The 27,400-nt window shown below is 52.7% G+C and overlaps 3 protein-coding genes across 3 annotated transcripts in view; 2 read left to right on the top strand and 1 right to left on the bottom strand.

Moving 5' to 3' along the window:
* The window catches only part of Acsf2 (acyl-CoA synthetase family member 2), a 41,586-nt gene extending 29,816 nt beyond the window's left edge, over positions 1 to 11,770 (top strand). Inside the window, exons 10-16 of the mRNA XM_055619958.1 lie at positions 287 to 363; positions 6,316 to 6,423; positions 7,666 to 7,817; positions 9,381 to 9,522; positions 10,187 to 10,297; positions 10,445 to 10,513; positions 10,795 to 11,770. Of these exons, the coding sequence (XP_055475933.1) occupies positions 287 to 363; positions 6,316 to 6,423; positions 7,666 to 7,817; positions 9,381 to 9,522; positions 10,187 to 10,297; positions 10,445 to 10,513; positions 10,795 to 10,845 (710 nt within the window). The 3' untranslated portion in view covers positions 10,846 to 11,770. The remainder of the gene's footprint in view (positions 1 to 286; positions 364 to 6,315; positions 6,424 to 7,665; positions 7,818 to 9,380; positions 9,523 to 10,186; positions 10,298 to 10,444; positions 10,514 to 10,794) is intronic.
* Chad (chondroadherin) lies at positions 672 to 4,315 on the bottom strand. The gene is made up of 4 exons (XM_055619959.1): positions 3,478 to 4,315; positions 1,582 to 1,745; positions 1,214 to 1,359; positions 672 to 1,091 (listed from the first exon to the last, which is right to left on the bottom strand). The coding sequence occupies exons 1-3, from the start codon at positions 4,246 to 4,248 to the stop codon at positions 1,218 to 1,220; spliced, it is 1,077 nt and encodes a 358-aa protein (XP_055475934.1). The 5' UTR covers positions 4,249 to 4,315; the 3' UTR covers positions 672 to 1,091; positions 1,214 to 1,217.
* Positions 11,771 to 17,070: 5,300 nt separating the features above from the next.
* Rsad1 (radical S-adenosyl methionine domain containing 1) lies at positions 17,071 to 24,840 on the top strand. Its single transcript, XM_055620185.1, has 9 exons — positions 17,071 to 17,304; positions 17,746 to 17,879; positions 17,988 to 18,192; positions 21,088 to 21,453; positions 21,645 to 21,708; positions 22,104 to 22,251; positions 22,443 to 22,497; positions 23,690 to 23,793; positions 24,017 to 24,840. The coding sequence occupies exons 1-9, from the start codon at positions 17,170 to 17,172 to the stop codon at positions 24,132 to 24,134; spliced, it is 1,329 nt and encodes a 442-aa protein (XP_055476160.1). The 5' UTR covers positions 17,071 to 17,169; the 3' UTR covers positions 24,135 to 24,840.
* Positions 24,841 to 27,400: the final 2,560 nt, after the last annotated feature.

The raw sequence follows: 27,400 nt of genomic DNA, 5'->3' as shown, positions 1-27,400 counted from the left end.
AAGGGGTCCACCAGGCCTAAAGAATGGGGAAATGTTTTAGCTTCTCTTTTATGTCTCTGTGATGTTGAGGATTGAACCAGGGCCTCCTGCATGCCAGGCAAGTGTTCTATAACACAACTGTATCCCCTGCCCTCCATTTACCGCTTTGGAGACCGAATCTCACTAAGCTACCTAGACTGGCCTGGGACTCACTCTGTATCCCAGTCAGACTTTGAATCTGCAGTCTTCCTGCCCCAGACTCCCAAGCACCTGCCATCAGTCCCATCAGCCCCTCTTTCTGATCCAGGTGTGATTGCTGGGTCCCCAGCACCCCCGGAGTTGATCCGAGCCATCATCAGCAAGATGAACATGAAGGAGCTAGTGGTGAGTGGTGTTAGAGCCACAGCTCTGCAGGGCGCTGGCCAGGCCTGGAGTGAGTAGGGACTGACAAGCCAGACCAGAAGCCCAAAGGCGAACCTCCAGTGTAGACTCTGCTCCAGGAAGCAGAGGTGAGGCATAACTGTGCGTGTGAGCTTATCAACTAACACCTGGTAAGGTAGGGATAGGTGAGAGGGTAGTAAATGTTATACACATGGAGATTCATGTTTATAGAAATCTGGGGCAGAAACGCGACACGGAAGGATGTGCAGCCAAGCACTGGTATCCTGTTAGCACACCCTGGCAGGCAGGGACTGGCAGAGTTGGGGCATGGGCCCGAAATCCTTTCTGGCAATAAGGGTGGGACAAGGGCCTGATGTTCGTTTCCAAATGGCAGGGGAAGGAGGGAACTGAGGAAGGTGGGAACAGGAGTGTGGCCACCCAGTGGCCACCGCATTTCGGCTCTGATGGACACGGGGAAGGGGGTTCCGCAAGAGCTTCTCTGAGAGGAGCCGCGGCTGGACCCAGGTACAGTGGTTGGGGAGGTGTTCCGTGTTCTCCCTAGGACCCCGCTGGATGGAGCTGGGGTGGTAATGAGAGCCCAGTGCCCCCTGCCAGGATGTGTGCCAGTGTGTAGGGGCGGCTCTGCGCATTGGCAGGGGCTGTGGACGGTAGGAGGAAAGTCAGTAGTCTCTCCAGCAGAAAGCAGTCACCAGGACTGGCTGGGTCAGGACCTGCAGTGAGGGAAGGATGGACAAGACAGAGGATCTGAGTGCCCCTCCAGGGGTGGAGATAGCAGCACCCTGGCTGGAATCTCCAAAGGCAGACAGTGGTGGCCTCCCTGCCCGGCCCCTACCTGTTTAATGGCGGCCGGCTTTCTTGGACCTCTTGGTGGGGGATTTGCAGCTGCGGAGGGCGTCTGTGTCACGAATACGCTGACCCTTGGTCTTGGCTGGGGAGGAGCAGGTCGCATCCGGTCGAGAAGGCTTGGCTTCCAACCACCTGCAGAGACAGAGCTGCTGGGCTTGGGGAAGCTGGGTGGGACTGCTTGGGGAAGGGACCGTGCCCTAGAAAACCCTGGAGCTGTCATTTTCATTTGACAAATGAGAAAATGAAGCCACTCGGTCCAGGATCTACTAGGCAGCTGCTAGGCTATATATCCAGGCTGTCCTCCTAAAGGACCATCACAGAGAAACTGGGGATTACGTGGAGAAATAATCTCACCGCCGAAGGCCACGGAGCTGGCAGGTGCATTTCCACGGGTTGTTGGTGAGCGTGAGGGTCTCCAGGTTGTCGAAGGGGAAGGAGGAGGGCAACTGGTTCAGGCGGTTGTTCTCCAGGTGCACGTGTTTCAGCGTGGTCACGCCCGAGAAGGCACCGTCTGAGAACTGGGAGGTAAGGAAGGCAGAAGTGAGCATGTCGAGTCCAGTCTCCGGGCTCTCCTAGCTCTCTCCTCAGAGGACCAGGGCCTTTCCCTGGACACGCGCGCCAGTTTGTTGAGGAGCTGCAATTTTTCCAAGCAGAATGACCAAGTTGTCTGCGTGATGTCATCCACAACACCTTTTTTTTGAGATGGAAGGTGTCCTTTCCAATACGTAGATGGAAAATGGAAGAAATCCAGTCCCTTGGCCAGGGTCACCTTGCCAGTAAACAGTAGCTGCCTGACCACACCCTGTCCCCCACCTCCTAAGCAGCACCCTCCCTGCACAAACACTGGGTCTGGGGAGCAGCCAGAGCTTGGCTCTGAGAGCCCAGATGGGCACACAGTAAACCTGGTCAGTGTTTGGTGGGATGGGCAGTGGGCCAGGCTCCCCACATCTCCAGGGTTCTGGGATTTCCCCCCAGTACTGTCCTCATTGCTCCGCCCGGGCCTCTGCCAAATGCTATCTGTGGAGCCACCTTGGTGGGGACTTTGGCTGGGACTCATGGCTCCAGAGGAAATGTTGTGTTGGTGCTCTCATCTCAGCCCCGGTACCACAGTTCTTTGGCCTCTCCATCCCCAGCTGGCCCCTGTGTGCTGTTCTACTGCTCACCATCCTAGCATTAGGGTGGTCTATCATGAGCTGGGGTGAGACCAGGCCAAAGAAGACTCACCCAGAAGGCTCCGTCTACCCAGACAGAGGTTGGCCTCTGCCCATGTTAGCTTCTGCCCTGTGACCTCTCTCACAGGGCAGCCCGGCTTGGGATGTGGCGTTCTCTAGAAACAAAACTGCCCTCTCTCTTGTTCTGGTCTCTGCTCAAACCCCCTGGCTGACACTGTGTAGGAAGGTGACTTCTAGTTCCAAGAAAGGGATTCTGCTCTGATACAGCCCCACCTGGCTAGACTGAACATTCCGGGGGGAGGAAGGACCGAGAAGGGTCCAGGGGGTTGGTGACCGGAGAAGGCAAAAGTCAACACGCTGTCTGGGGGACAGTGAGACAGTCAGTCTGCTCTGTGAGGAGACACTTGGGGGCTTGTGCCAAGGATCACATGTGTTTGTTCATGGGTCCCATGAGCATTAAGCCTGCACCTTGGTGAAGCCTTTGGTCTCTGTGCCTTGGTTTCCCTCCTGACTCAGTTGAAATGGACCTGAGACGGCAATAAAATTGAGTGTGTTTTTGGCCCACGGAGGGGATGGGGCATTCATCAGGGTCTCCGTAAGGTCTTTGCTGCCCTGCTCATCCTCCAGCCCCTCATTTTACCTTAGCACCACAGGCCGGCCCCCACAGGGAACAGGGTCTCTTTGTGTCCTCTCAGCTTCTCTGGAAGGCGCCTCAGTGGACAAACCTTCCTTTATGGGATGGTAGGCTCACTGGAGGCGGGGAAAACGGCAGAAGAGGGGTAGAAAGCCCAACAGGAAGAGCTGTTCACGGTGGGCTTTGGGGCAGATGCCTCCCCCAGAGGACATCTGTGGGACCAGAACAGCCCCATCTCTTACAAGGAGGAGTCCCCAGGGAGCACTGGCTGAGAAGAATCATGACCAGGTGAGGGAGAGAGAGGGATGGGGAAGGGGGGGCGTGTCAAAGCCTGAGAGAGAGGTGGCAAGGCTCCTTGCTTTGGTGATAATCTGAGGGGCCAGGAGCCCAGAAAGAGGGAACGAACGCTGCCCCAGTGTGGTGCTAGAGCACCAAGGCACTCACCTTCTCCAGGTTGGTGTTGTCCAGCCAGAGGGTCTCCAGGTATCTGCCGAAGGACTGGAAGGCATTGTCTGGGATGCTCTTCAGAGGGTTGTGGGACAGCTTCAGCTCCTCCACCACCCGAAGTTTGCTCAGGGCAGCCAAGGGGTAGCTAGACAGCTGGTTCTTGTCCAGGTGGAACTTGGCGAGGTTCTCGACATCATCCAGGGAACCAGACTGCAGGGAACTGAGGGCGTTTTCTGACAGGTAGAGCCAGCGCAGGTCCTTGGCACCCTGGAAGGCTCCGGCACGCAGCTCTCGGATTTTGTTGTTGTTGAGCTGTAAGATGAAGAGGTTGACCAGAGGGGAGAGCAGCCCCCGAGGCAGCTCCGACACCTTGTTGTGGTCTAGATAGAGGTAAGTGAGTTCAGTCAGGTCGTCGAAGGCTCCGGCTCGAAGCACCCGGATGTCGTTGTGGGACAGGTACAGGTAGATGAGCTGCTTCAGGCCCCGGAAGGCGCCAGCGGCCACCTCTCGGATGCCACAGTGCTGCAGGTGCAGCGAGACCAGGTTCGGCATGGTCCGGAAGGAGTTGGTGGCCAGCACCGGGAAGTTGTTGCGCTGGAGGTTGAGCAGTTTGGTCGACTCTGACACCTTGGGGATCTTCTGCAGCCCCACCTTGTCGCAGATGACATGCTGCAGGTCCCCGTGGCAGTGGCAGTTTTGGGGGCAGGCGGCCAGCGCCTGAGGGAGCATGGCGAGGAGGCCCAGACTGAATAAGAGCATGCGGGCCATGGTCAGGATGCCTGGAGCCGGGGCTGGGGGGCTAAGGCAGCGACAAGTCCTGGACTCTTGGGTCTCTCGGCCCATTTATAGGGCAGCCCTGACCGCAGTTGGCAGCAGAGCTAGCTACTACGTGGAACATCCAAGCCACTGATTTAACCCCCTCCCGCCCAGATACACCCCCCCCCCCACCCCCACCCCGTCCTCAATGCCTAGGGCCTCTTTCCACAGCAGGCGACCATATGTAGGGTTGGGGACCCTTCCCCGGAGCCCCAGCTTCTTGCTTCTTGCTTCTTGCTTGCAAACGCTATGCTGCACCTCTCCCTCCCCTCCTGTACCTGGACCCCCACCCCGAGGGAGGGTGGTAATAGGTGTGTTGAGGGCCTCTGAATTTCCACTGGGCAGAGGGAGGCGTTCCCAGAACTTATTTATTTGCTCAGCTTCGAGTCTCCACGTCCCCCTCCCCCATACACCCTTGGCAGACAGGTCACCCCGGAGGGAGGAAGTGGGGCCCGACGGCCGGATGCGCCTCTCCGCAGTCGGCCAGCCAGCGGTGCGCTTTAATGGGGCTGTTGTGTCCTGCAGGCGGAGCGGAGCGTGAGAGCGTTTGTGGGTCGGGCGGGCCCTGCCTTCTGGGTAGACCTTCCTCAGTTCACCGCCAGGAGATGGGGGAGCTGTTTGATGCTGCTGCTTGACAACGGTGCGCCCTCCTCTGCTCCTTCTCTCGGAGCCTAGTGGCACCGGGCTTCTTACTCTTTCCTTTGCACCCTCGTTCCCTTCTGTAGGGCCGAAAGCTAAACAGAAAAGTGGGGACTGGTGTGGGGGGGTCGTGAACCGGCACCACACCTGGAGACCGCAGGCCCCGCTGAACAAGCTTCTTCGCACATCCTCCTTAATCTCCCCCAAACATCCCATCTCCGGATCCTCCCTTCGCCGGTGGTTAGGACCCACCCCTGGGGGGGGAGGGGTCTCAGAGTGGCGGCCTGGTGGCGCCAATGTGTACTTGGCAGAGGCCAGACCTGGGCAATGACCTCAGGACTGTGTGAGCTGGTGGGCGGTGGAGTGCTGGCTAGAGGGAACCAACCTGGCTACTTAGGCGGCCAGATGCTAGGCTGTGGGCAGCCCCACCCCGGTGGACCAGGCTTCCCGTTCAGTCGCCAGCCGCAGCGTCTGGAGCCCTGTGGAAAAGGGAGGGCGAGCAGGCAGGTTACGGCTTTGGCCCAGGGTGAGCTCTGGTTTGCCTGGCAAGGGATGCTGTCTGGTTTTGGGAGGTGGGTAGAGGAACCATGTAGCCCAGCTCTGCCAGAACCACACCACCTGATGGTGTGGCGGGAGTGGAGGCCACCAACAGAGGCCCCGATTAGGGTACAAGGTATCTAGGCCTTCTCATGACACCCAATAAATAGTTGTGGGGTTTGGTCTCCAGGCCTACCCTTCCCCAAGCCCCTCTCACTCCTTGCCTCTAGAATGGGGTGTGTGGGGGTCATTCTTGGCCTAGAACATTCTCCGTTGGTATTTAGGCTGGCTGCTAGTTCTGTTGCACAGGACGTTCTAACCGCGGGAGCTTTTAAACTCCTGCTCTGGCTGTGTTTTTTGTTTTGATGAAAATAAATGCACAAGAAAAAGTCTCCAGAGACTAGGCATTTGTCCCAGGTTGGGGAGGAGGGCGGGAGTTATGTCTGTGTGTCTGTACCACTCGCGCTAGATCGAGCGAGGCCGGCTGGCTTTCTCATCAAGTTTATGGGGGCCTCTGGCTTGGTAGAGAGGGACAGAGGATGTTGTGGCCTGAAATCAAGAAGGAAGGACTAAAGCAACCTGGGGATGGGAGAAAAGAAGTATGGGTGTTGGTGGTGCCAGAAGCCACAGGCACCACAGGGGAGTGACAGAACCTTGGCCATGAGAGACTGGCTTCTTATTTTGTTTGAGACCAGGGGCCCTGCACAGATCTGCACTTCTGGCTCCTGACCTCTGGCTCTTCTCCCCTCACCTCAGTGCTCACCATTCAGCTGCCTAGGGTAGGTCACGCCAGCTCTCTTGTCACTCAGTTCCCTCTCCAAGCAGTCTTTTTGGCCCCCCTAGGTTGTTTACGGAACCACAGAGAACAGTCCCGTGACCTTCATGAACTTCCCAGAGGACACCCTGGAGCAGAAGGCTCAAAGTGTGGGCAGAATTATGCCTCACACGGAGGTGAGCCCCTGACGGATGCCCTTGGAGCTCCCCCCCCCCCCGCGCCCCTTGAGGACAGTTAGGGCTTTTCCATCAGACATCCAAAGGGCTCACTCAAATAAGGAGGAGGGCCTCGGCCGTGGGGGCTTGCTGGACCTGGCCCTGCTCTGTGGGCTGAAGCAGGGAAGGGGAAGAGCTGGGACAGCAGCCCTGAGCAGCCGCCAGCCGAACCTCTCCTCAGCCACCCTTCCTGTCTGAGGTGTGTTTTTGCCAAGCCCACTGTCTGTCTTGGGGCAGCTAGGCCAGTCTCAAAAAGGAGCCAGAACACAGAGTTGTTCTTTTTTTATTTTTTTATTTTCTTTCTGCAGCTTTCTTCCCCCAGGCGCCTGCCTCTCACTGTTCTTTTGTGTGAGTGTGAACTCTTCTTTCCCCAAGCTGTCTGCCCCTTGAAGGTCCCTTGTGCTTCAAAGGCCCCAGAACACTTCCCAGTCTGAGACTCCTAGCTGTGACTCCTCTCTGGCTCCAACCATGTGGCCTTATTTAGATATCACTGAGCTTCTGTGCCTCTCTGGGGTAACTTGGAGGAGGCCCACACATTCGATCCCCTTGACTCTCTGTCACCCTCTCGGGGGTGCACCCTGAGGCTTGTCAGGGAGACATCCTTCTCCCCATTCCCCAAGTGCAGACATGGAAGCACCCGGACCCACCTTCCCTTGGCACATTGGCTGTGGCTATTTGTCCGCTAAGACTCTGGGTTCTCCCTCTCCCAATCACGTGGCACTGCCGTCATCTTAGGTCCTTTGCTGCCTTGTGGGAAAGAAGGGAGACAATGGCCTTCCCTTCTACATGGTTTATAATTCAGCAGCTGGCATGGCACTCTTCAGGCCTTCTTCAAGGCTGCTTACCACTGAGCCGTTTTCAGTACTCTGGGTAAAAATACAGCTGGAGCAGGAATTTAAAAGGGTTGAAGCATCTTTCCCCTTCCACCCCCCCCCCGCCTGCCCAGCATACACACACACACACACACACACACACACACACACACACACACACCCTCCCCATGGTTCAAGCCCAGTGTGGGTCCCTGCATGGCTATGGATCTGTTCTAGCCTCTCTTTCCTTTCCCTGGACTGGGATGAGTAGAGCCAGCAGCTTCCTTTCTGGGAAGGGGGAGGGGGAGAGAAAGCAAAGCTCCCCCCCCCAACCCCCACCATCCCGAAGCAAGAGAATGGGAGGCTCACGCTGGACACTGACCTGTCCCAGGCCCAGATCGTGAACATGGAGACAGGGGAGCTGACGAAGCTGAACACGCCCGGGGAGCTGTACATCCGAGGGTACTGCGTCATGCAGGGCTACTGGGGCGAGCCTCAGAAGACCTTCGAGACGGTTGGACAAGACAGGTGGTATCGGACAGGGTGAGACGGCGAGACGATGCGGACGCTGTGGCTGCCGAGTGGGGCAGAGCTGGGAAAACGAAAGCAGCACACGGAAGAGGAAGGTCACGGGGGTTAACTGGATCCCTCTTGTCCTAGACACCTGGGGGGGTGTGGCTTGGTAGCTGAGCTCTTGGATGCCCTGTGTGAAACCACAGGCTCCATCCCCAGTGCTGTGGGGATGTGGAGGGGGGAAACCATCTCCGAGGCTTGCTGAGACGTACCTTAATTTCTAGCATTACATGAAGGACTGGGGTCAGTCCTCAGCACCACATGGACTGGCATGGCGCACGTGCCTGAAACCCCAGCACTTGGTAGAGAAGGAGTAGTAGGACCAGGGGTTCAAGCACGTCTTTCGCTACATAGTGAGTTGAAAGCCAACCTGAGCCACGAGAGACCTTGTGTCCAATAATGGATTAAAAAAAAAAAAAAATGGATTGTAGGATGCAGTTCAGCAGGTGGAATGCTGCTTGTCTAGTGCGCACTTAGCCCTGGGTTCTAACCCTCGTGTCACACAGCCCTGGGCATGGTTGTACATATGTCTGTAATCCTAGTGCTTGGGTGGAAGCAAGAGCATGCAAAGTTCAAGGTCACGCTCGTGAGATCCTGTCCCAAAACAAGCAGCAGCAGCAACAACCATGTGTCTAAAGTCAAAATGTGTGCTGGGGGGGGGGGGGGGGGTGAGCCTAGTTCTCACAGAGATAAGACACCAGGACAGCACACTACACTGGCAAACCCCAGAATCTGAGCCCATTTTCTGTGCGTCCTTTATTAATCAGACATCGGGACCTCGACCAAGGCAGCAATCTTAACCGCTGAGCCGTCTCTCCAGTCCCTGGATTTCCTTTCTTTCTTTTTTCCACCCCACCCCCCACCCCACCCCAGATCTGAGGACTGGACCCAGGGCCTTTGGCTTCCCAGGGAAGTGCTCTACCACGGAGCTAAATCCCCAACCCATGCTTGTCATTTATTAGACCTGCACATTCTTGGCACACACCCGCTAAGTCTCGGTGCTGTTCTCAACCCGATGGGCCAGTGGGAAACAGGATGAGAAGGGGCCTGCTTCTCCTTCCCGTGTGTCTAGTTGAAGGAGACAGATAATTTCACACATTAAAAAAAAAAAAACAACAAAAAAACAACAAATCAAATGGGGTCACAGGAGAGGAAGAGGAAGTGGCTGTGGTGTTTCAGAAAGGGTTTTCCTAGACCAGGGTCACAGAAGGCCTTTGGAAACCTTTGATCTGAGACCTAAATGATTAAAAAAGAAGCCAGCCATAAGAGCAAAATGATCTATAAATAGGAAGACAGAATGTGATAGGTGTGGTGCTGATTCTTTTTTTCCTCCTTCTTCCAGATGAGCCTGTGGGTCCAGAGGCGGTAGTTTTGTTTTTGTTTTTGTTCCTGCTGGGACTCCTAGAGTCTAGAGTAGTGAGGGACACATAGTAGAAACTCAATAAATGTTTTGCGACTGAGTGAACACATGAGTTGGTAGGCTTAGCCCAATGAGGCAGCAATGAGAGTTCACTCCTGGGCTTCTTGTTACAGAGACATCGCCACGATGGATGAGCAGGGCTTCTGCAAGATTGTAGGCCGGTCTAAGGACATGATCATCCGGGGAGGTGAGAACATCTACCCTGCAGAGCTGGAGGACTTCTTCCACAAACACCCGCAGGTGCAGGAGGCGCAGGTGAGGCACTGTGCACCAGCGAGGCCCGGGGAGTAGCCGATGGATAGCAAGGGGTCTGTCTGCCTCCGCTTTCTACTGCTGTGATGAAACACCATGACCAAAAGCAACTTGGGGAGGAAAGGGTTTATTTCATCTTATGCTTCCATATCACAATCCATCATCAGAGGGAAGGTGGGGCTGGAATTCAAAGCCAGAACCTGGAAGCAGGAACTGAAGGAGTGCTGCCCACTGGCTTGCTTGCCATGGCTTTAAAGATTTATTTATTATGTGTAATACGTTCTGCCTGCATGTACACCTTCACAACAGAAGAGGGCACCAGATCTCATCATAGATGGTTGTGAGGTGCGATGTGGTTGCTGGGAAGTGAACTCAGGATCTCTGGAAGAGCAGCCAAGTGCTCTTAACCTCTGAGCCATCTCTCCAGCCCTCAGCGTGCTTTTTTTTTTTTTTTTTTTTTTTTTTTCCTAACACCCAGGACCACCCAGCAGTGGCACCACCCGAAATGAGCTGCCAATCATCAATCAAGAAAATGCAGCCTACCCCCTGGTGGGAGGGGGGCATTTTCTCCCTTTCTCTCTCTTTCCAAATGACTCTAGCCTGTGTCAAGCTGGCATGAGAAACTAGCCAGCCTGGGGTTTGATGTGTGGTGTTTGTCCTTGGACAGGTGGTGGGGGTGAAGGATGAGCGGATGGGGGAGGAGATCTGTGCTTGCATCCGGCTGAAGAGCGGGGAGACCACCACAGAGGAGGAGATCAAAGCTTTCTGCAAAGGGAAGGTGGGAGCCCCAGTCACCCTCACTCACTCACCTGCCTCCTCTCCCTGCCAGTCATCCTGGGTGGGGGTGGGGGGGTGCTGCCCTGATGGACGCAACTCCCCAGCCAGGGGAGTGCCCAGCCTCACCCTTTCCCTCTCTGCTTTGTAGATCGCCCACTTTAAGATCCCCCGCTACATCGTGTTTGTTGAAGGCTATCCTCTCACCATCTCGGGAAAGGTGTGTAAGGTGGAGGAGACTGGAGAGGGGCAGGGCAGCGTGGGGCCCCTTGGGGGCTAGCTGCAGAAAGCTAGGTGCCCCACTGGTACCTCCCTCAACAACGAGCCAGTGAGCTTGGCAGCAGGAGGACCGAGAAGTCACTTCATCCTGATTTGCCCCGGGCTTTCTTGGGTTTTGGTCCTTGTTCCCCTCCTCCACTGGCATTCCCAGGCAAACCATAGATGGTCGGTTACCATAGCACCAGAGCACAGCGTAGAGTCTCACTCTTGTCTCTCTTCTAGATCCAGAAATTCAAACTCCGGGAGCAGATGGAGCAACACCTAAAACTGTGAAGCAAAGGAGGGTTCTCCCAGCCCCTTCCAGCCCTCTCGGAGCCCCTTAGCCCCCTCACACAAAGGAGAGCCCTCCCCGCCCTTCTCAGCCTGCCAGGCCCCTCTTCAGTCCTCCCACGTAAAGGAGGGTCCTACTAGCCCTCTCAGGCTTTCCTGAGCCCTCCTCTTGCCCCTTGTCACCTTTATGACTTGGCATAAAGACTTTCGATGGTTGGCCAGTGTCTGGCTGGTGTGGCTCCTGTGGGATGGAGAAAGGAAGAGGGGAGCCAGCTCCTTCAGACCTAAGCCTCCAGGCACTTTGCTGTGAATTATCTAATCTCAGCCTCCCCCTGTCCCCTTGAAATTCCAAGCACCCCGCCCCCTATTTTTTTCCCTTTGAGACAGGATCTCACTGTGTTCCCCTAGCTGTGCTGTACATCAGGCTGGTTTTGAACTCAACAGAGATCTCATTGCCTCTGCCTCTGGAGCGCTGGCATCAAAGTCTTTTGTGCTCCCATGCCTGGCTCCTCTTTTTTTTTTTTTTTTTTTTTTTTTTTTTTTGTAAGCTTTAGTCATTTAATCGTTTTTCAAAGTTTTGTTTGCTTGTTTTCCAGTTCTGGGACTCTTAAAGCCCCCCACATGCTGGATAAGGACTTTTCGAAACACTGGCCTCCACTCCCAGAGCAATAATTCTTCATCTTGTTTGAATTAACAGCTTTGAGCGCTAGAGAGAGGGCTCAGTGGCTAAGAGGACTGGCCGCTGTTGCAGAAGATTCGAATTTGATTCTCAGCACTGACACTGGCAGCTCACAACTATCTTTAACTCCAGCTCCAGAGGACTGATGCTCTCTTCTGGCCTCTGAGGGTACCGAGCTCCCTCCCCCCAACACGTGATACATGCTTACATAGACACATGCAAATAAATAAAAATGAATCTGTAAAATAACACGTTTATTGAGCTGTAACTCACATCCTATCCAGTTCACCCACTTTTTAAAAATAATTTATTAATTTTATTTTATTGCATCAGTGTGAAGGTGTCAGATCCCCTGGAACTGGAGTTATAAGACAGTTGCGAGCTGCCATGTGGGTGCTGGAAATTGAATCCGGGTCCTTTAGGAAGAACAAACACTGCTCTTAACCACTGAGCCATCTCTTCAGTCCCAGCTTACCCATTTTAAAACACATATTTCCAACATTTTTGGATTTGAATGTATGTATAACCAGCATCAAAGCCAACTTTAAACATTGCCATCACAGCTGGGTGGTGCCGGACACCTTTGATCCCATCGCTCGGGAGAAAGATGCAGGCAGATCTCTGAGTTCCAGGCCAGCCTAGTCTGTAGTGAGAATTCTGAAATTTTGCTTTCTTTAAAGAACACAGAAATATTTTAAGAATATGTTTTTGTTTTAGTCTCAGATGTGGGGATATGGGAGCTGCCTCAGAGCAACTGACTTATGATTTGCCTCGTGCTCTAGCAGAGGCCTCGTTTTGCCAGCTGCAGCTAGTTTCTACGATTGTGTGACATTCAGAATTCTGGGAACTTTTCAGAGGGTATATAAGTGTGAGGGCCCCGAGAGGCAGGGGTTGGTGTCTGGTGGTCCTTTTGGGGGGGGCTGGTGGTTGGTGGTCCTTCATGGGGGAGGTTGTGGTTTGCTAGTAGTCGTGCTCCAAGAAGAAATATATTAGATCCAAGGATCTTTCTCCCCTCTTTCTTTCTCTCCTATTTAGTGATACGGGGTAAAACGAGAGGGATAGAGGGTGGGAAAGAGAAGAACCTACAAAGCAGTAAAAGGCAACTGCACCACTCTACAGAGCAAGTTCCAGGACAGCCAGGGCTACACAGAGAAACCCTGTCTCAGAAAACCAAAACCAAAACAACGAAAATCGACTCTGTGGTCTTCCTGGGTATGGTGATATAAAGCTTGCAGTTTCACAACTTTGAAGGCAGAACCAAGGTGATTGCTGCAAGTTCAAGCCTAGTCTAGGCTACATAATGACCTTGTCTCAAAAAACAAGTTAAAAAAACGTGAAAAAAAAAAAAAAAGGAAAACCTTATATTTATCATTTTCTCTCTTTTTTTGTTGTTTTTTTTGAGACAGGGTTTCTCTGTTTAGCCATTGGCTGTCCTGGGAACTTGCTCTATAGGCCAGGTTGGCCTTGAACTCCTGGAGATCTGTCTGCCCCTGACCCCTGACTCCCAAGTGCTGGGATGAAAGGCATATACCACCACTGCCCAGCTTCTCCATTTTTTTTTTTCAATCAACCCACTTTTATTTTATTCTATGATTTTTGATTAATGAGCCTGGGATTTCTCTAATGAATATATTCTGCCTCAGCAACAACAACAAACAACAACAGCAAGACAATAGCAATAAAAAAGCAGAATGGTTTAAGATGGGGAACAAGACTGGGTGAAGGTCGGTAGCCTGTGAGTGAATAGCTAATCTTCATGGCTCTTGGAGGGGTCATTTGTTTAAAAAAAAAAAAGTGCCATTAGCATGATCTCAGGGTAGAGATCTATCTAAGGGTAGGGTTCTACCCTCAGCTACTCAAAGATCAGCCACTGGATACTTGACTAGGCCAAAACAAAGAGTCAAGGATTTGGGTGAAGGCAAGCTTCAGGACCCAGGAAAGCAACACAGAACAACAGGGACCGCGATTCAGAGCGCCGCCTACAGTTTGTTACCGGGAAGGAAACGACTGCTATTACTCAGGCGTGACCCCAAGGGTTAGTGGGATTTTCTTCTGTTTTCTTCAGGATGGGACCCAGGTCCTCCAGCATGCTTGGGCAGGCGTTCAATCACTTAGCCATGTCTTCAGTCTGACTGGCGTTTTGTTTGAGCCCGTGTCTCATGTAGCAAGCTTAATCTCAAACTCTTCGTGGCGCTGAGGATGGCTGCGTAAACTCTGCAACCTCCTGCCTCCACTTCCCAAGGGCTACAGTGACCAGTGTGAGCCACTGTTACGTGGCTCCCAATTATTTACTTATTGTTTTTACTGATTTTTAGATAGCTCTTTAGTGGGTGTGGGGATGTAGGTGAAGAGGGCCCAGCACACACGTGGAAGTCAGGACGACCGTGTGGGACCGTTAACCGTTCTCTCCGCCTGTGTGTGAGCTTGGGGAGTCAAGCTCTGGGAGTGAGGCTTGCGACATTGGGTGGCAGGCATTTTTACCCTCTGAGCCGTCTTGCTGGCCCACGGTTATTGGTTTTAAAGCTGAGTAGATGGTTGGTGGTGTGGCACACACCTGTAATCCCAGCACTCAGGGAGGCTGAGGCAGGCAGATCGCTATGAGTTCGAGACCAGCACGGTCTACAGAGTGAGTCCAGGACAGCCAAGGCTACACAGAGAAGCCCTGTCTCAGAAAACCAAATGAATAAGTGAATCAATGAATAAATAAATAATAAAAAAGTGGAGTAAATGCAGGCAATGAAAATCAAGGGATTTTCATTGCCTGCATTGGGATTTGAGGGTTCCCCTCAACTTCAGTCCCCACTTGGAAGTGTTGTCCCTATCTGCAGCCTCAGCGGATTCTCTGAGCTCTGAAGCCCTGAGCTGCCTCAGCACCAGCACGTCCTCCTTCCCGGTGAAAAGATGAGTGTTTATGTTTAAGTTCCTCTTAAGGACCAGGCACTGGTCCAGATGCCTTTCACATGCATCTTCTCTTGAGAGTTTCCCAGCAGTCCCATTAAGTAAGCGTCGATCCACTTCACAGAGGTGACCCTGAAACACGGGAGATCTGCTTTCTAGCCCAAGGAGGTGAAGCCACTTGGGTTAAAGAAAAATCTCCCCAGCGCAACTTCAACTCTCCCTGCTTGTATTTTATTCCTTTCCATTCCTTCCCCAACTCCCACCCTTTTTGTGAGACAGAAACCCCAGAATGACCTCTAATTCCTGATAATCCTTCTGTCTCAACCTCCCGGATGCTGGGATTACAGTTGTGTGTCCCTACTCCTGGCAAATTTTGTGTTCTTTCTTCTTCTTGAGCCAACACCAAGGTTATCTAGAGATCTCTATTGAGTTTGAGGCTAGCCTGGCCTACACAGTGAGTTCCGGACCAGCCAGGGCTATATCGTAAGACCTGTCTTAGAAAAATAGCAACAAAAACCTCAAAACAACAACCACAAATCAAACCTGGACATAGATAAGCAGAATTTGTGATCATGTATGTTTTAGGCTCACATAGTTGCTAAAGCGAGATTAATAGTCTCTAGTCTCGGTGTCTACCCATCTGTGATTTGCATCCCTCTCTGCTTTAAAAGATGCATGAAAGGGGACCTGTGAGAGGGACCAGTGGGTAAAAGACACTTGTCACCAAGCTTCATGCACCGAGTTTGATCTCTGGGACCCACAGAGCGGAGGCAGGGAGCTGACTGATCTTCACATAAGTGGTGTGATATGGGTGCCCATACCCCCCCCCACACACACACGTGCACACACAGATAAATAAGTGAAAAAATGCGGAAGAGGCTCCCAACTAGGGTTAATAGCAAGATGGGTAGCTAAGGGATTCGGACCCGCCATTTCTCAAGCCAAGCTTTCTTCTCCCAACACCATCTCCGGAGCCGTTAGTTTCATTGACAGGAGAGGTGAACCTTTTAGTCCCAGCTGTCTGAAGCGGGTTTATTTTGCACCAGCCATCAACTTGCCTGGGCCGCACAGACAGAACATTCAGCCATGTTACAGGAAGGATGATTTTCTGCTTACACAGAGACAACACTGGAGAAGAGGAGGCTGGGACTCACCGAAGCCGGTGCCCCAGGCTCGGGAGAGCAGCCTGGTGTGGATGGAGTCTCATCTGCCCATGCCCCACCCCTGCTGCAGCACAGCCCTCCCTGAGTTGAATGCTCTAGGGCCATATATACTGCTGGGCTAAAGCACTGAAAGACAATCCCATCTCTAGAGGGGACTAGAACAGCCTGGGCTGTCCTGTCCCGTTCCTCCTGGCTGCTCTAACTCCCCGTGACCTTACGTTCTTGAGGAGGAGGGGGCAAGAACTGCTTTGCCACGAAGTGAGTCTAAAACCCATGATCTTTCCCTGGGGGACAGTCCATCCAAGCCTCTCACATATATCCTGCCTCCCCCTCCCCCCGTCACAGGCCATCTCTGCCCCCTCTTCCATCGGATGCCGGGGACTGGCCTGACTCAGAGATCACAGCCCAATCTCCCTGCCAAGCCAATTCTCCGTGGGATTTTCTTCTCTTTTTCTCTTTTCCAGTTTCCCTCCCTCCCTTCCTTTCTTTAAAAAAAAAAAAAATATATATATATATATATATATATACATATATATGTATATATTATTTTTATTTCATGTGTATGGGTATTTTGCCTGCATATGTCTGTGCACCACAGGCATGCGGTGCTGGGGGAAGTCTGGAACTGGAGTTACAGATGGTTGTGAGCCACAGTGTGGGTGCTGGGTCCTCTGGAAGAGCAGCCAGTGAGTGCTCTTAACCGCCGAGCTGTCTCTCCAGCCCCGGTTTTTACTATTTTTATTTTTTAAAATGTGATTGGGGATTTTGCCTGCGTGTATGTCTGTGTGCCGCACGCATGCCATAACTGTGAGTTTGCTTTCTGTGTGTGTGTCTGTGCGTATCGTGTGCACACGTGAGGCACCTGTGGAGGCCAAAGGACCACTCTGTGGAGCAAGGCTCTCTCCTGGCACGTATTTGTGCATCTCAGGGATCATTCTGGTTTGCAGGGCAACTGTTCCTTGCTGAGCCATGATGTCTGCCACCCCTCTCCCCCCACATACCCCGTTTTGTTTCTTTGAGACACAGACTCTCCCATCGTAGCCCAGGCTGGCTTGCAATTCCCGCAATCCTCCTGTCATAGCCTCTGAAGTTCTAGTGTTACAGCTGTGTGAACCACCGCCCCTGGCTTCCAACGATTTTCTGCTCCTCTGTTGTCCAGCCCACGAGCTTCCTTCCCGTGGACTCCCCGCGCTCCTTAGACTGGGACCTGATTTCTGGTACCTGTCTGCCGGGCGCTCAGACCTGAACCAGGCACACAACGTTCTAATCAACGGACTGACCGAACTACGAGTTCTTGCAGTGGGTCGAGAGAGTCACTCTGGCACAGTTGCTGAGAGGCCAGCGGCCCACGTCCTTGGCAGAGGGCAGGCGGGGAAAGAATAGGCTGTGAGTACGCCAGTGCCCGGCAGGTGGCGCCGCAGACCCGAGGCCCAGGGCTCTCTAGCTGCGCCTGGAGAAGGCTAAGTGAGGTCACGTAGGTCCTCTGCTGACTTCCGCCGGGGCGACCCACGCGGCCAGCCCAGGGCACACCTTTCCCGGACGTGCTGCCCGGGGCTCGGATCCTTGCTTTCCGCCGCCTTGCGCTCCATGGTTGCCTCCCGGGTCCCGACCCGTAGATGGGTGGCAGCGGCCAGGGCGGCCCAGAGGCGCCCCCGTGTGGACAGCCTGGCTGAGCCTCGGAGTCCTGAGCCGGCGAGCACGCGCGCGGCGCTTTATGTGCACGTGAGTGGGCGGGGGAGGGCAGAAGGACGTGGTGGCCGCGCCAGGCGCTTGTCCCTCTGTTCCCCAACATCACAGCTGGCATAGCATCTGTCCCCCGCGTGCTACCCCACCAGGAAAAGTCTTGGGCCAAAGATCTCACCCAAGTCTGGTGCTTGTCTGCCGGGTGACCCCTTTGGAGCCTGTTTTGTCATACTGAAACGGGCCGAGTGATCTCATCGCCACCTGCCTAGGGGCGCAGAAGTGGCTTTAGTTGTCGTGGCCACCGCTGACCAACCTCAGAAAGGGAGTGGGGATGTGTGAGATAAACCTTGGAAGGGTCCTGGGCATCCCAGAGCCCGGCCTCAGTTGCTACACGCACCCTCTTACCCCCCCCCCCCCCCGCCCCCCCCCCCCCCCCTGTCGCCCCCCCCCCCCCCCCCCCCCCCCCCCCCCCGGCCCCAGTGGCCCTATTGCGAGAAGCGCTGCAGCTACTGCAACTTCAACAAGTACATCCCCCGCGGCGTGGAGGAGGGGGCCGTGCGGAACTGCCTGGTGACCGAGGCGCGGACGCTGCTGCGGCTCAGCGGGGTGCAAAGGTCGGTACCCGGGACGGTAGGCGAGGTCCCGGGGTGGGAGTGGACAAGACAGGCGGGCGGGCGTCCCCAGAGGCTTTCCCCACGCGCGTCTCAGTTCTCTTCCTCCAGGGTGGAGTCTGTGTTCTTCGGGGGCGGAACCCCGAGTCTGGCCAGTCCGCACACCGTGGCTGCCGTCCTGGAGGCCGTGGCACAGGAGGTCCACCTGCCTGCAGATGCGGAAGTCACCCTGGAGGCTAACCCAGCTTCGGCCCCCGGGCCCAGGCTGGCAGGGTTTGGAGCAGCGGGAGTCAACAGGTTGTCCGTCGGTTTACAGGTGACCCATCTCCCCGGCCCCATCCCAGTGCCCTGGGAAAACATTCCTGGGTACCAGGGCCTGGCGCACAGTAGACTGAGTAGCAATGCTTTCCTTACTGTCTTCTCTGCTGTTAGGCTGGCTCATACACATCCTGAGGCAGGCCTTGGCGTTATTATTATTGTTGTTGTTGTTGTTTTGAGACGGGGTACCCGGTAGCCCAGGCTGGCCTCAAATTTGGTGTATAGCCAAGGATGACCCCGAGCTCCTGATTCTTCTGCCTGTTGGATTGGGATTATAAGCATGTACCACCATGCCCAGTTTGTGTGGTGATGGAGGTCAAACCCAGGGCATGCTAGGCAAGCATTCTACTAACGGCTATATTACCAGCCAGTATTATTATCATTATCATTATTATTATTATTATTATTATTATTATTATTATTATTATTATTATTTTACTCTGAGACTGGAACTCACACTGTAGCTCAGGCTGGCCTCCCACTCCCTGCAATCTCTCTGATCTCCCTGCCTCAGCCTTTCAACTCCTGGCATTACAGGCACGGGGTCCAGCTAGCCTAACCTTTTATATTCCGGTCATTTAACACACTACCCGCCCTGTGGTAGGCGCTGCGCAGGTGTGGGCGATGAGATGGCTCAGTGGTTAAAGCCCGACACCCACACAAACGCTGGCTGGGTGGGTATGGCGGCCTGCCTGCATTCCCACCACTTGGAGGCACAGATAAAGGAATCCTCCCTTCCCCTCCCTCACTTAGTGCTGGCTAGCCAGGCTTAACCGTAGCAGCCGACTGCGGTTTTAACTCGGTGAATAAAGTAGCAAAAATAAGAAAGACAACCCCTCCCCCCACTATGAACATTAGGCTTTCACAAATGCACACTCATACCACACATGCACTCGCCCCCACCCTCACACACGTGTGAACACAAACACACAGTCACACTTCACACAGGCAGGCATCAAAGAAAGGAAGAAAAAAAAAAAAACTGGGTGGGGCTTGTTCAACGATTAGAGACATGGAGGCAGGCGGGCAGCCAGATCGCGGCCAGGTAAATACTCCCTCTAGAGGGAATCTGAGTACAGCCTGAGGGACCGCCCAGCCTGATGAAATCGTGGAAGCCTTCCTGGAGGAAATGACATGTGAGTGAGACAGAGCAGGTGTTTACCAGGTAAGGGGGTGTGGGAGGACAGAGCGCAGGATGTGGAAGGACTTTTCATGCTGTGTGTGTGGGGGTGCTGTGTCATTCCCTGTGACGGGAGAGACAGGAGACAAGGCTGCCAAACAGGCCGGAAAGCCTTCAGCTCCTGTGGGAGTTTGGGGTTTCTCCCGTTGGGGGAGCTTCTGGAGGTGTGTTTATGAGTCAGGAGAAATCTCTCCTAGGTTGACCTCTCAGGGTTCCGATTGCAGTCCCTGCTGCACCCCTTTGCCGAGGTGTGCTTCGAGGGGCCTTAGTGTATAGGGCCTTTGGATAGTCTGAAAGGGGATGCACCATGTCTGGATGTTTTCTCTGTGTAGAAACCAGAGGATTTCTCTGTGTAGACTTGGCTGTCCAGGACCAGATTGGTAGATCAGACTGGCCTCAAACTCACAGAAATACACCTGCCTCCACCTTCCTAGTACTGGGATTAAAGGCATGTACCACCAGGCCCAGATCAGTGCTTCCTTTTTTATTTTTATTTTTCTTTCTCTCTCTCTCTCTCTCTCTCTCTCTCTCTCTCTCTCTCTTTTTTAAGACCAGGTCTTACAGCCCACTCTGGCCTTAAATTTGTTATGTAGCTGAGGCCAACTTTGAGCTCTTGATCCTCCGCCTACACCTCCCCAAGTATTGGGATTACAGATGTGTACCACCACAACTGACTCCTAGTTATGAGGAGCACTGTCTGCTCTTCCAGAGGTCCTGAGTTCAATTCCCAGCATCCACGTGGTGACTCCCAACCATCTATATGAAATCTGGTGCCCTGGCGTGTAGGTGTACATGCAGGCAGAACATTGTATACATAATAAATCTTAAAAAAAAAAAAAAAGACAGAGAGAGCCTTTGGGTCTGGGTGTAGTGACACACAGTTGACATCTCATTACTCAGGAGGCTGAGGCAGGAGGGTTGCCATGAGTTCAAAACCAGCCTGAGCTCTTTAGTGAGACCCTGTCTCAAAAAGAAGCAAGCCAGCCAGCCCTTTTGGAAACTTGGTAGTTATGCTTTGTTACATATAGCTAGGGGCCCTTATTGAGCTTTTAGGCTTGAGTTAATTCAAAATTTAAAAAGGGCCAGCAAGATGGCTCAGCGGATAAAGGGACTTGCAGCCAAGCCTGATCACCTGAGTTCTATTTCCCATCAGAACTTACACGATGGCAGGAAAGAACCAACTCCTCAACTTAACCTTTGACCTCTATATGATCGCTGTTATGCATCCCCAATATTAATATAAACAGATTATAAACATAATATTAAATATATTTGCTTTTATAATAAATAGTAAATACATTTGTCTTGAGAATAAGTACTATAAAATATTAATAATATTTTGTAATAAATATATTAGGGGCGAAAGCCTGTTGGGTGGAGAAGTACCCACTCCTAAATCCCTGGTCTGATGTTTTAGTCATCCAGCCCCAAGACAGTTCCCTAACCACCTCTGAACCTTAGCTTCGTCACCTGTCAAATAGAGCTCATAGCTGAGCACTGTGGCACGTGTCTCTCCTCCCAGCACTCAGCAGGCAGAGGCAGGATACCCCCCAAGTTTGAGGCCAGCCTGGGCTACTTAGTGAGTTCCAAGCCAGCGTTATAGCGAGACCCTGTCCCTTCGGTCTGTTGTGTGTCCCTCACATCTATGCCCCAAATAAGGCTGAGTGCTGCCTCCCCCTGGGACGGCATTTTCACCGGACTCTCTCTCCTCAGTCCCTGGATGACACGGAGCTGCAGCTGCTGGGTCGGACTCACTCAGCCAGAGACGCTTTGCAGACCCTGGCGGAGGCCAGGCGCCTCTTCCCCGGCAGAGTGTCCGTGGATCTGATGCTGGGCCTGCCGGCACAGAAGGTGGAGCCGTGGCTTCAACAGCTTCGGAAGCTGCTGTGCCACTGTGACGACCACCTCTCCCTCTACCAGCTGACCTTGGAACGGGGCACCGCGCTCTTTGCTCAGGTGCAGCAGGGCACCCTCCCAGCCCCCGACCCAGACCTCGCCGCTGAGATGTACCAGGAGGGCAGGACGGTCCTCCGAGACGCTGGCTTTCGCCAGTATGAGGTCTCCAACTTTGCACGGAACGTGAGTGCTGGGCTGATGACTGGGGGTGCGGAACTAGAGAGCTGAGATATAATCAAGGCATCGGGGCCTTCTGATGAGGAGGGTTGCTCTCAGAACCTGAGATGGTGGGAAATTCTGGTCAGAAGCCCCCGGATGTAAGCCGAAGCCAGCTTCGCCTGCTTCAGGGCTGACGGTTCCCTCCTTCACCACAGGGGGCGCTCAGCACTCACAACTGGACTTACTGGCAGTGCGGTCAGTACCTTGGCATTGGGCCTGGTGAGTCGATCGTGAACAACCGAAAGCATGATTCAGGAGAGGAACATTCTGGTTGTGTGAACTAGGACTGCTCATTTAACCACCCAGAGCCTGCATTTCCTCACACAGAGTACGCAAAACCTCTCGGTCGAACCGTGGAATGCCAATCTTCAGGCTTTTGCAGCCTGGTTGGTGCCGTGGTTTTGAGTCTGGCACAGATACCAAAGCCCCTGGGAGCGTGTTGCAACCCAGAATGCTGGGCCCTACCCTCCAGGACTTCTCATGGGCAGGGCTGCTTACGCTTACAGTGGCTGCTTCAGAAACCACGCTTGGAAGACTCCCCGACTTAAATCTGATAATTCACCATGCTGGCTTCTATTCATGTGTATGTGGTGGTTGTTTATTGATACCGTCAGGAGCCCATGGACAGTTTGTGCCCCGGGGATCCGGAAGCCACACCCGGGAAGCACGGATCCAGACGCTGGAGCCCGACAACTGGATGAAAGAGGTGATGCTGTTTGGCCACGGCACGCGGAAGTGCGTCCCCTTGGGCAAGCTGGAGCTGTGAGTACCTCGGTACACCGGGCTCTGCCCCCAGCTCCCCAGCGCCCCAGAAGCCCCTGCATGTTTTTCCAGCACTACTGCCTGCTTTGCCTCTGCCACCGTGCCCCATACCCACGCCAGCACATCCGGGCATTGGGTGTAAACATTGTGAGTTCTCGTCTCTTTAAGTTCCCGTGGTGATTTTCTTTCAGGCTGGAGGAGGTTTTGGCCATGGGGCTGCGCACTGACGTGGGGGTCACGCACCAGGTGAGGGATTCGGGGTTCTCACAGACCATCAGCCCCTCCCAAGAGTTAGGTCATCAGTCACTTCCCGGACCCTCCTCCCTCCATCCTCTGGGTTGGACCCGGTCAGCTGAAGCCTAAGGACAGAAGCAGTAGGCAGTGCTGTGTGAGGGTTAGACCCATAGACTAGGGCTGCAGCGTCCTGGTTCCAGACCTTATTCTGTTGCAACCGAGTGCAAATTTTTTCACCCCTGTGAACTTTGACTCTCTCAGCTATGTGAAAGACTCAACTAGGTAAAGGGTTTTCTTTTCTTTTCTTTTTAAATAATGCTAAAGATTTCACCTAGAGCACCGTGATGCTCTGTGCTGGGCAGGTGATCTACCACTGAGCTATTCACCATGAAATCCAAATATTATGTGCACACACACACACACACACATACGCACATACATGTGTGTGTGGAGGTACATTCATTTGCGTGTATGCAGAGGCCAGAGAAGGTTGTCAGGTATCCTGCCCTATGGCTCTTTGCCTAATTCTCTTGAGACAAGGTCTCTGAACCTGCAGCCCAGCTGGCAGCCAGAATGCTCCTGTCGTCCCACTGTCTCCACCCGCTAATGCTGGGGTTACAGGCACACTCCACCATCCCTAGCTTTTTACATGAGTTTTGGAGATTTGAACTCAGGTCTCTTCATACTTTGACAACAGAAACCCTTATGCCAAGCTGTCTCTCCAGCTCCCATATATATATATTCACATTTGCCCTCTGCCCCTCTCGTGACCAAGATGGCCTCAAACTCATGGAGCTCTGTCTGCCTCTGCCTCCTGAGTGGTAGGATTAAAAGCCTGTGCCACCACACGCGGCATCTATACAGTGTCACCCAAATACTCCTAAGTGCACTGAAACTTCAGGTGGGAAGAATCATAGATGGTGACTGATCAGATTCCCAGTTAGTGTGGATGATGCTAGCACTGCCCATTTGAGGGGACAACAGGAGAGAGTAGGAGACGAAGAGACTTGTCCTCACTAGAGGCTGGGTGTGGGCCTCCACAGGCAAGGAGAATGAAGGTACACATGTTCCCTCCGGCCCATTGACAGTCCTGGTGTTCATGAGCATTATTGCTGAGACACCGTGCTAGGCTCTCCCTGACCGTTTTCTGTGTCCAGCCACAAGGCCCTCCGCTGGCTCATTGCCTGACCCTTCTGGTTTCCAGCACTGGCAGCAGTTCGAGCCCCAGCTGACCCTGTGGGGCGTGTTTGGAACAAGCAAGGAGGTGAAGGAGCTGCTAGCACGGGGTCTGTTGCTGCTGGACCACAGGTGTGTTGGGAGTATTGTACAGAGGGGGCTTAGGGATCCCTGGGAACCCTGACTACAGATATGGGCATGGGAGGGCATGGGAGGGCACGGGCATGCCTCTTCAAAGTAGCAGAAAGAAGACAGACCAGTAGAGAAGGGTCCAAGGGGCCCCAGGGGTGCATGGGTTGGAACGGGCCTTAAAATGGTAAAGCAAGAGTTACATCCAGGCCTCTCGGTTTTCCAGGGGCCTCCGGTGTTCCTGGGAAGGTCTGGCTGTGCTGGACTCACTGTTATTGATCCTCCTGCCTCAACTCCAAGAAGCCTGGCGGCACATGACCCCCTCACCCGTGTCAGGAGGATGACCAGACGTTCCCGTATCGTAGGGCAACACCAGTTGGACCTGGAGGGCCAGGGCAGCATGGTGGGCATCTCTCCCTGGTCTGCAGGTGCCGCTCTGCCATCTCTGCTCTGAGCTGTTATTGCTTGGCTCTGGCCTCCCCATGGGAATGGCTGTGGTGGACTAGGTGGAAGGAGGTCTTTGGTCCAGGGACCGGCATCCCACGTAGCATCCCAGGAGTCACAGATCAGCACGTGTTCCTGACAAGGGCGTCCTCATCACACACTGGCTTTTGTTCTCTCTTTTTGGACACCAACTAACAAGCGATATTGGGAAATCTTTCTACAGGGAATCATATCCCTCAGGGAAGCCTCCCTTATTCTAGAGTGAAGCCCTGAGTTAGCTTGTCTGATTCAGTAGAACTAAATCCCCTCCAGATACCTTAAATGAGGAATAGAGGGGTGAGATTTTTACGAAGCCATTTGAGGGGCTGGAGAGATGGCTCAGTGGTAAGAGCACTGTTTTCTCATCCCATCCAGAGGAGCAGGGTTCAATTCCTAGCAGCCACATGGCAGCTCACAACCATCTGTAACTCCTATCCAGGAGATCTGGCACCTTCTAATGACCTCAGGAGGTACCAGGCACATATGTGGATACATGGATAGTCCTGCAGGCAAAACATTCTTATGTATAAAACGAAAATAAATTAATCTTTTAAAAAAAAAAACATATTTGAGATTTTTAGTCAAGGCCATTTTGTTGGGCAGAAATATATCCTGTGCTCTGGGTATGCCTCACTGTTTCTTGAATGTTGAATTCAGGTTCAACTTTTTAAAAAATATTTTAATTTTTATTATTTATTTGTTTCAAGACAGAGTTTCTCTACATAGCAGTGGCTGCCCTGAAACTTGCTCTGTAGACCAGGCTTGGATCACAGAAATCCACCTGCCTTTGCCTTCCCAGTGCTTGGATTAAAGGTGTGCAAACATTGCCTACCTTTAACTTTTTTAAAAAGTGTGTGTGTGTGTGTGTGTGTGTGTGTGTGTGTGTGTGTGTGTACATGCTCCCATGGAGGTCAGAAGAGAGTGTTGCATCCTCTGGAGCTGGAGTTACAGCCACCTTCCCTGGACACCAAACTCTGGTCCTCTAGAAGAGCAGGAAGCCCTCTCAGCTGCTGAGCCATCTCTCCAGCTCTTGTTTATAATTAAACAAAATGTTTTTGAGACTGTGTCCTTCGTACCCCAGACTGCAAACTCACCACATAGCTGAAGACAATGGTGACCCCCTTTTGATCCCCCTGCTTCACCTCCCAAGGGTCGAGATCACAGGCATGCGCCACCACACCCATCTTCCTGTGGTTCTGGACTTCATGCTCTGAGGCCAACACTACCAACTACGTCTCCAACCCTATCAGGTTCAGCTTTTTTTTCTTAAATTTAGCTGTATCTATCCTGCTATGTAAGGATAGTATTTCCTGTGCCTGCTTGAATGTCCACCACATTCGTGCCTGTTGGATCCCCCAGAACTGGGGTTATGGATGGTTGTAAGCCACAGTGTGGGTGCTGGGAATTGAACCTGGGTCCTCTGCCAGATCAAGCGAGTGCTCATAACTGTTGAGCCATCTGTCCAGCCCCTCAGGCTCAGTATTACACAGTTGCATCTCTTCTTTGGAATTAAGGAGCTCATCATCTGTGGCATGGTGGATGCCATGACACCGAGTGGATGTCCCATACTGATAACCATTTGACCAGTGATTTTTTTTTTTTTTTGGCACTTACTAGTGATTCTTTAACAAATAATTTCTTGTTTTTCATTTATGTATTATTTTATGTATATGAACACTCTATTTGCATGTGTGCCTGCATGACAGAAATGGGCATCAGATCCCATTAATAGGCAGCTGGGAGTCATCATGTGGTTGCTGGGAATTGAACTCAGGACCTCTGGAAGAGCAGCTAGTGCTCTAAACTGCAAAACCATCTCTCCAGCCCATCCAAATTATTTCTTAAATTGAAGATTGCGAAGTATTGGTGTCTTATTTCTATTATTATTTCCAAATTCATTAATTGCCGTTTCTGCCATAAAAAAAGAACTTTTCTTTGTTATTGTTACAATGCTAGGAGTCAGACCTATGTATGGCCTTGCTCAAGCCAAACAGTTGTTCATCTGCTAAACTAAGCCCAAGCTTCTTCCTTCCTTCCTTCCTTCCTTCCTTCCTTTTTTCTTTTCTTTTTTTTTCCTCTCCTTTTAATGGGCTGATCCTCAGTGTCATAATCCAGACTAGATTGTGGCTTAGGCCATGTCCACTGCAGCAACCTCATGCTAAGAGTCACAAGCCTGTGGACCCCTAGCCCTGTGCCAGCCTCCTCCCACCCCACAGACTTCAGATTGTCAGACTCCCTGGACTGGGAGGTCTGCCATAATGGGTATGTCTCAAATAGATGTGCCCCGCTTCTTCTTCCTGACAATATAAGACCTTTCTTCTCCTCCCCTGCTGACTGGAGGGGAGTCAGAGACAGCCTGGTTAGATGAAACCTTCCCTTTCTTCTGAGACCTATAGGGAAGGACCCTCCACTCTGCCTCGGGGAGCTTGAATTCTCTTCAGACCCCAGTCGTGTTGTCTATATGCCTATGGCTTGGGGCCTGAACAAAATCTCTTACCCAAAAAGACAAACCTACAGGTTCCTCCTTGAGCCACTTCCAGCCCTTCACTCTTTGATAACTTGGAAATTGTATGCCATGCGTGTGTGTGTGTGTGTGTGTGTGTGTGTGTGTGTGTGTGGTTTGTTTCGCTGTGCTAGGGCTGGGACTCAGGACCTCTGGATGTTAAGCAATCCTGTCACTGAGTTACATCCTTGGCCTAAGGCTCCTTAACTAACTCCTTATCATGACAAAGGGTATCACAGTGCCAGAACTAATTTAGTAACCCTGCAGATGGAAGCATGCTGGTCTCTAGCGGATGATGAAAGATGGGGTCCCCCCACACCTCTTAGGGTTAAGCACGTGTCTTTCCCATGTGCTGGTGGGTGTGAGTGCCAGTCCTTTTTTGACCCTGTGGTAAGGTGGTAACTGTTACTTTATTCATGAGCTGTTCATCGAGCACCAGTGGTGTGCCAAGCATTGCACTGGGCACGAACAGAGGAATAAGACCTGTTCGTGCTCTTTGGGAGTTTGTTGCCATGTTGACAGATGCTCCGAGAGATAAAGCCCAGGGTTGTTGGTCAAGCTATTAGGGACAGGTATGGGAGCCTGGAGGGCATTGGGTTTTGAGGGGCTGAGAGAAAGAAAACA

Source organism: Psammomys obesus, unplaced genomic scaffold (genome assembly GCF_907164565.1).
Source record: "Psammomys obesus unplaced genomic scaffold, mPsaObe1.curated_primary_1811, whole genome shotgun sequence".
Classification (NCBI taxonomy): Eukaryota; Metazoa; Chordata; class Mammalia; order Rodentia; family Muridae; genus Psammomys; species Psammomys obesus.
The sequence above is the reverse complement of the archived record's forward strand: the minus strand, read 5'-3'. Positions and strand labels throughout refer to the sequence as shown.